This window comes from Hyposmocoma kahamanoa, unplaced genomic scaffold, assembly GCF_003589595.1.
Source record: "Hyposmocoma kahamanoa isolate Upper Pololo Valley unplaced genomic scaffold, ASM358959v1 103, whole genome shotgun sequence".
Lineage (NCBI taxonomy): Eukaryota > Metazoa > Arthropoda > Insecta > Lepidoptera > Cosmopterigidae > Hyposmocoma > Hyposmocoma kahamanoa.
In genome coordinates this window covers 1,288,449-1,297,362 of record NW_020653344.1, presented here as the reverse complement: position 1 = coordinate 1,297,362, position 8,914 = coordinate 1,288,449, and the positions used below count along the sequence as shown (strand labels likewise).

The window sequence follows — 8,914 nt, the reverse complement described above, 5'->3', positions numbered from 1 at the left end:
TTTCAGTACAAATCGGCAATTTCATACTTTAACCCCTATTATTAATATTACCTACTTAGTTTCAAAGCGTCATTGTTGTAATGTCACTTTAAAATTAAATCGTATATGAATGACACGTCAATATAGCAAAATTTGGAGATAAATTATTAATATAACGCAATTATCAAATAAAATATAATATAACGCAATTTTTGAGATAATACTATCTATGTATTTGTCAAGTGCGATATATTTTTGTTGTTGTTGCTTGGGCAAAAAGTTGTGTCATCATCATAATTTAAGTATTTAGGTCAGTGAATGGTTTGTTGTTTTTTTTTTATTTTTTCCGTAAAGGGAAAGGCCAAAGTTTGAAACCGTACAGCCAAGTCTTGGTGAATTTTTCTTCTTTTTATTTTTATATGAATAGGCATACGTCGTCTTCGGTCCATTATTTAAAGGCATTAAGCCTCGTTTTCGGTGGGTCATCTTTCAATGATCGTCAATTCTGAGTATTTTGTCAACTCCGATTATTCCAAATCCTTCCTTTATATGGCTGTGATTTGGAGAACCAGTTTTTTTCCTTTTTTCCCAGTAACTTTATTAATTGAAGTTTACTCAGGCGCCATATGAGACAAAGCTGCCCTCATCAGTGACCTGGCATCCATAACACGTAACGTGGGGCGCAAAATGCGTCCATCAGTAGTGACGAGTCGGCACAAATGGTTGCGTCACCGATCGCTGCTGCCGTCGCGCGTGATGAGCCGTGCCCTGCTGCCCGCATCTCCGTCCCGGAGGAAACTCCTCGCGTATACATGTCAGTCCCTGCACGTGCATACGCCGCTGTAGCCGCTTGTACCAGCCCACCAGCCACTTCGAAACTCGATAATAACTCGAGGAGACAATGGAGTACATCAGACATAAAGCCAAATACACCCTGAGAGTCGAGCGGTTGGAGGAACTCCAACCCCAGCCACAACGTAAATTTTAATTCGCTTGTAGAGAGAGTGCCGACCGAACATCTATCGACCTTCTTTTTCAGATTGCACCACACGTCGCCGACAAGTGTAATTCGTGTAGATTAATTAGAAATAGTGTTTTATTATATTGTATGTATGTTTTTCCTTAAGCTATATATTACATGAGTGTTCTATTGTATTATTATGTATGTTAGGCTATAAGGCATGTATGTATGGGTCTTTATAACCTGAATACAAATAAATAAATTAATTAAACTCCCCTAATGTAAACTGGTTTGTTAAGTATTCAGAATGAGAAGCAGATGTAAACTGTTCAATTTTCAATGGAGACTCAACGGTGTCTGGTGTATATTTCTTAAGAAAATTGTTGATTAGGTCTTATTGGTTGTTACATTATTGCTTTTGGGTTTCTTATTCAATTTTCTCATCATAGACCAGATGTATGATAAAGGACAACTCCTTTCTGTTAAAGGTTTCAGTTCGAGAATACCAACTCAATTTTCTCTCATTATTCAAAATAAGCGTCCTTTGTGCTTGTTTTTGCTTAAAAGTTAAGTAATTTATTCCACTTGGACTCTTTAAAGAATAAGTAAGCTTGTTTGGCAGCTTTTACAGCATTTGCACAGTTTTGATTCCACCAAATCAGAGGTATTCTCTGTTATTTAGGCTTTGTGAAGGAGTCAATTATATGTGTAAGTGTAAATTTTGTGTGCAAATAATGTAGATTCCTCTGCAGCCATATTAATGATGACAGTTAATTCTGGATATGACTTCAACGAATTGAAAATATCAAAGTAATAATTGGGTACCAAACTATATAACACCTTTGTATATTTTTTTAAATCAATGTTTCTACAACTTAAATGATGAGGAAAAGGTGAATTGTTTTGATCACTGGGCACAGAATCATAAGAATTGTCATTATTAATATTTTTGTTATTACAGGTAAAAGAAAGCTGCCAAGTGGGTCATCAGTTACCATCCTGTCAGAATTAAGAGCTAAAAAAGGTGAAACAATGGTTAAGTCCAATGCATTGAGCTGCCAAATGTGTGAGCCAACAGTCGTAAAATGTCCACTATTATTAATGGCCAAGCCATTTACATATGTACTTTTATAGACGTCACGACCCCTCGCATCGATAGATGAACATCCCCATAGTAGGTGGTGGGCATTAAAATCACCTGCCAGAAAGAGGGTTAGGGAATACTGCGGGTGAAATCATTTAACTTCCTCTTTGAAAACTGAGGAGGGCAATTACCTGGCTTGCATAAACTTACTATACATAATTTTTTATTATAATATTTTAATCTAATAGTAATATTTTGAAGTGAACCACCGTATTCTGTTTGTGTACTAGTGTAATTAAATTTTTTATGAATATGTATGCCTACACCATTATGAGTGTTACTTGAATGTAATCTAACCATGTTGTATTCCTTAAATCGTATTTTATGATGTGATTTTAGTCACGTCTCACAAATTACTGCAATGTGAATCCCTGTGAAAATTTTTACAAAATACGTCGATGACACATTAAGCTCTGAAGATTCCATTGAACTATGTTCAGATTATCCATTAAATTGGTATGTTATTTAGTTTTTGAATTCTATATCTCTATCAGAACATCTTCGATGGATTTTGAATTGATTTCTTATTGATTCAGTTTGTTGAGAGACATTAATTTAATTATTGAATTTAATAAAATGTCTAAAATTTTGCCTGAATTTAGGACGGAAAAAAATGCTGAGTTTGTGTTACTTTTCTACGCAAGGAAGGAAATGACTTTTCATTGACTACTGTGGAATATGCTTTTTTTAAAATAAATCTATGTTTAGTTTTAATTTTTGAATTTTTACTGGACAATCTTTGGATATTTGTTGACCCTGACGATGTACACAGGTGGCGTCTTTAGTATCTATATATGTTTTGAAGTTGTGGTTGATTCCGCATTCTGAGCATCTTTCTGAATTCATACAATATTTGCATTGCTTTACCGGAGGAATGTAGGGTTTTACTTCAAAACGTTAACTGTTGAGGTCTTTTCAAGCAGGACTGGGCAGGAAAAGGTAATGGACACAGTTTGAGTGTGAATGATCTGAAAATCGTTTTTACTTTATTTTGTCCTCATAAAACATCTTATTTGTACAATGTGTTTTACTGGATATGGTGTCGTAAAATTCTTATAGATCTACTGGAACCTGTGTAATAACGCCTGACGCCTCTGTGGCTCCTGCCGGAACAGTCGCTTTCATTTTATGTGAATCCAAATATTTGGTATTTGTGAGGACAGCATTAGCAAACAAAGTTCGTTCAAATATAACTCCTATTTTATATTTGATCATTCTTACGAATTGCTTAACTCCCTTATTACATCTATTTAGTGGACATACCCATGATGTCCCTAGCGGTACCGATGGACTCAAAGAATACTAGAAAGATTCCAAAAAGATTGAAAAAGATTCAAGAAAGATTCGAAGTTACTATTTTCATGGTAACTACGTGTATAATTTAGTACACGGAAAGGTTGATATTTATTTGCAACGGTGTAGGAGGAAATGGAGTCACTGTAGGAATCTGTGTTTTGCTGGATTTCTTCTTCTCCCTCTTTACCCTTCTTCTTCTTACGCTTCCCCATCGCAAAGCCGTCATAATAATAATAACAATAAATAAATAAATAATTTGTTTATTGTTAGTAAACACAGAGACAAAACATAGAACATAAAAACATAAATACACATTATTACGCTTGAGGCACCGCCGATTACCACATCACCTCACCAGAACCAGATCGAAATGACGAAGCATCGGCGCATCGACCTTAGCCGCAAACGTTTTCAGGATGCTGTTAGGACTAGAACGCGGTCTAGAGAGTAGTGACGCCGTCTTATTTCGCATTACAACAAAAAAGTCGTCTACTCCCGCTTTAGCAAATATCGACGATGCGCTACAATATCCCATATATTATATGGATATACATAGATAGTCCCAACAGCATCCTGAAACCGTTATTATATTGAATGCGCAGGGCGCCGAGTGGCTTCTGCGTATAGTTAACCTATAGACCATCCGTGTAGAAGGATTGACAATACGCCTTGAATAAAGTTATTTCGGCTTCCTCACTACAGCGGGCGAATCTATGTGCTAACATATTACATCTCGCAGCCAACGCCCTACGTTCACGATCAATGCCAGTTTGGTCTCTAAGATCCTCCGCCAAGTAATGTCCTAGATATTTAAATCTGCTCACCCTCTTTAGCGCCACCTCATTTAGATTAATTTTAGGTTCATAAGACATCCAAATAATCTAAATATAAGGTAGTTGTTTGCCTTGGTAGATAAATAACAAGGTATTATGAAATTAAAATTTGTAACTAAAAGTTCGTTTCACAATTTTTTTAATTTGCCAAATATCATTCATGAAGAAATGATGTATGAATGCGCAAATTAATAACTGCCTCTGTGGCTGAACGGTTCGTCCAGGCTTGTACTGCCACCTTTCCTATTTCTGCCACCAAGCAGAAATGCGAGCATTACTGCGTTTCGGATTTGAAGGGTAAGGGTGCTGGTGAAATTACAGGCACATGAGACTTTTCAACTTATGTCTCAGGGTGACGGGCGCAGTGGCAGTGGCCTTGGCGCGGCACTGCAACTGTTATGGACATGCGTGATACTTATCACCCGGCACGCGACTTGTTGGTCCCGTTACTAATCAAATTAAAAAGTTGGCATCAAATTAAAAAGAAACCATGCTGGACTGCCACGCAGAGGTGCCAGTTTCAATTCCCGGACCGGGAGAAATATTTGCATGGCCTACATTTATTTCTCTCGTGAGTTTGGTGTAATTTGTGATTGTCTATGTGTGTATCCATGGCAACCGCGATACAGGTGCTGGTGTTCCTAGTGCGGGGCTTTAAGTGTGTGCGTTATTATTATTATATAATTTGACGGTTTGTTTGTAAAACACATTCTCACACTAATACACACACACACACTCATAGATCCGCACTAGGGAAACCCTGTGTCGCGGGACGGAACGTTTTAAAGTTTGACTTTTATTAATCAACGATGCATTTAATGCGTTTTGATAATGATTTTTTTCCATCTTCTAAGGTTTTGAAGGGAAACCAGAGGTGTCTATGTACATTTATGGCCAGGCAAAATAAGTAAGTCAGTCGGTAAAGCACTATCGGTTTTTATTACTATAAAAAACGGGGCTCAGAGATATTACACAGATACTACGACGTAAGTAAATACTTATAACAGGAACTAATACAAAATTACAGCAGAAAAGACGCACATGAAAGACTTCTAACTCGAACCAGTGTTAAACGCGGACTCTTGGACACTAACTGGAGCGCGCGGGGGTGCGGGTCGGTAAACACGCATAAAACGGAAGTTACCGGAAGTCCTTTCGTTATTACCATATTTGGTCATGAAAAAAGTGATATTTTGGCAAAACAGGGTCGATAGCGAGAAGCGCCATTTACGAGTACATTCGCATCGCATTGCATGCGAATTTTGCTTGATATTACAAGCATTTGGGACTTGTCAACTTATGTCTCAGGGTGACGGGCGCAGTGGTAGTGCCCTAAATTAATTTCGTGGAAAAATAATGAACCGGTGCACCAAAAGTAAAACTATTGATGTTTTTGAGATAGAAACCAAAACTATTTACACTGATGTGAGCGTTATGTATGTATGAGCATATTTTCATGAATTAACCGTAAATGCGTTAGCTAAACTTTTCATATGAGTGGAAAACTCAACTTTTTGATTTTTGAAAACAACTAAGTTTAAAAATATGTGTGAAAATGTCAATTTTGAAAAAAAAATCCTAGACATAACCATAGACACCGTATAAACCTTAGACTACGGAAACTAAATTTCCATTATTTTCTTTCTTCCGTGATCCCAACTGTGTCTATTTCGCAGTAATTGAGGTACATGATGCGGTTGTCAAAAGAAAGTACATCAAATGTCAAAACAAATGTTTTCCAAGTGTTTTATTGAATTGTTCGCATGTATTGTAATAAAATAGACAAAAATATTGACAGTGAGAACAATTGTTCTCAAGTATTAATAAAAATTCGTCGCTGCAGCATTATCGTAGACTTCCCTGTAATGGATGTGTTTTTATTTATTTTCTACTATAAATGCTGTTGTCGAATCAATTGTATTCCCTACAACTATTAATCGGCGCCATCGTTACAAAATTATATTTCATATTTTATAGACTGCTGGTGTAATTATAGGCACACGGGACTTGTCAATTTATGTCTCAGGGTGACTTGGTGATTTAAAGCTCTGAGTGGCACTGCAACTGTTATAGACAGGCGTGTAGCTAACCATCAGGCGCATGTCTTGTACGTTCCGTCAATTGATTTTATAAAAAAAGACTACGTGTTGGTGGTCCTTTTGTTTCTAGAATTGGTAGGCGTGTAAAACACCTACAGTTTGGGTTTTTATAATAATTTTTGTTTTGATGGCAGGTTTGTATATTAAAGGAAGTTAAAATTTTTTCGATGATATGGAAATACTACCTGTCTTGACTGCAGTGAAGGACTCGAGGTTAGAGGCGATCTGAATCTTGTATTGGAACGAGGTTCAATTTAAATGATTAGTCCATTTAGAGCGTGCAAGAGTTTAAAGGTTTTAAGGGTAGTAGAGCTCGTTGTGAAAGAGCGCTTCCAGGGAAGTACTGCTACCTTACCTATTTCTGCCAGCAGTCACATCAGCATTACTGCGTTTCGGTTTTGAAGAGTAAGCGCGCTGGTGAAATTACAGGCATATGGGACTTGTCAACTTGTGTCAGGGTAACGGGCGCAGTGGCAGTACCCCTCAGGTCTTTGCGATTAAAAGTTTTGAGTGGCACTGCAACTGATATCGACAGGCGTGTAGCTTACCACCAGGCGCACGACTTGATGGTCCTGTCACTTGATTATAAACAAAAGAAAAAAGAGTGCTGTTGAAATCTTACGATAATTAACAATTTTATGTTATAACAAACATTTTAAATAAAAATTGTAGACACAGTAACTATATAAAACACATTAAAATGTCGAAAAATAATTACAATATTATACACAAAGACATTATGTGTTTTTCGTTACAATGCATCAAATTAAAAAAAAACTACCCTTTCTCTACTTATTTTCGATATAGGTATATTATGCGATATTAGGTTAGTAGACTTATAGATATCCAAACTGAGTAAAACTATCAACCAATCCTTCAATTTTAGTTTTACATTTGTTTATCGTTTCCGGATCTGAAGCTGATATTTTAACTTGATCGGCAATTTCCTGAGTAGATTTTTTACCATCTACGTTATTCATCGCATCTTTCAATTTAGTTGCGTCAGCTGTCTCTCTGACCATAATTGTAGCTGCCATTACAGCTTGGCCAAGAGAGAATTTGGCAAACCTTCTTAAGTCTGCATCGAACTGGTCTCTAGGATAAACAAAGTTAGCCTTAAGTCCATAGTTGCCCAAGCTTTTGTCCAATTGCGAGTGATAATAATCGATCCAATCATAGTAATTATTCGTTCTCGTAGCGTGATCGGTGCAATTGAAGATCATGTACTGAATGTCAGCGACGGGACTACTAAGTTTTGAGGCTTGGTAATCGATCATGCAGCATTCCACAGTTATGTCATTCTAAAATAGATAAAAAAGCTATACTCATTATGGGCAAGAGTGGAAACCTACTGTGTAAATAATAAATTAACATACATATATATATATATATATATTATTCAGGTGTGCAAGCTCCATAGTCGACCTCATCGTCACTTTCCATCAGTTGAAATGGAGGTCAAATGCGCAGTTACATTTTAGTAAAAAAACACAAATCTAAAAGCACGATCGTTTCTTATGGCCTTAATTCAAACTTTACGAAATAAAAAATTAATTATTTTTTTTACGAAACTATTTGAGAAACATATAAATCCATACCTCTATTTTGAACATAATGTTGTTAGTCCAAGCATCTCCTTGTTGAATTACGGAGAATTTTGAGTCAGCATCTATTTTAGCCAGCTTCGCGGCTCGTGGAATCATCTGGCCTGCTGCATTTTTCACCGCTGTCTTGTATTTATCATCATCTAATAACGTTTGCACGTCGGCATCAATCTGAGTAAACCAACCAGTAATTTCAGGAACATCGACTAATATGAGCCAGAAATTGGCAAGTCCTTTTGTAAATTTTTCAAACGTCTCAGGTTCTTTGTACTTCAAAACATACGATAGGGAATGTAGATTAGCGAAGTTTTTAAGAACCATTCTCACATTGTCATCCGCCAATGAGCTGAACCTGTCTAGCATTTTGAAGCCAGGTACTTCTAAGTCTTGTAGAAGAATTATTTCATTTGGTTCTTCCAAGTACGTCCCGTAACAAATTGCGTATCTAAGTCTTTCCTTCTCTGGAATATTTGCGGCTTTTTCTAATTCAGTAAACTTAGGTAGTACTTCGGTGTACATGACATTCTCGTTTTGGAATAAAAGGCGAATATTTCCAAGAGTGCGCTTCATGTCATTCTTGGGAGCCACTTTGGCAATCATCTTAAAACTTTCACCGTTCTTTTCTACGCTAATTCTTTGCACATTGGCTACGTAGTTGTCTCCTGCATTACCCACTGGTAGTACTTCAACTTTGACATTTTTAAATCCTCTCTCTTTCAACACATTGCCAATCAAATTCTTTTGTTCGACACTTAATTCACTTACGTCACCGACAAACTGAAATTCAGACATTGTAAGTGTTGACACGCAAAGAATTTTACTACGTCATACAGCAGTGATTTTAGTATTGGTATAAAGTCTTTTACAAAATGTAACCTGTGTGTGGCAGCTTACCGTTATCACTGATAAGATATCTAAGTTGATACAGGTGTTGACTTGATGTTATTGGAACAGCATGATTGGAGAAGTAATTATATACACGGGGTGTTTCTGCACAT

The 8,914-nt window shown here is 36.7% G+C and overlaps 1 protein-coding gene across 1 annotated transcript in view; it reads right to left on the bottom strand.

Annotated features, from left to right (window-relative positions):
- The window catches only part of LOC113237959, an 11,512-nt gene extending 2,804 nt beyond the window's left edge, over window positions 1–8,708 (bottom strand). Inside the window, exons 1-2 of the mRNA XM_026474679.1 lie at window positions 7,911–8,708; window positions 7,182–7,613 (exon numbers count right to left, since the gene is read on the bottom strand). Coding sequence (XP_026330464.1) covers window positions 7,182–7,613; window positions 7,911–8,708 — 1,230 coding nt within the window. The remainder of the gene's footprint in view (window positions 1–7,181; window positions 7,614–7,910) is intronic.
- Window positions 8,709–8,914: the final 206 nt, after the last annotated feature.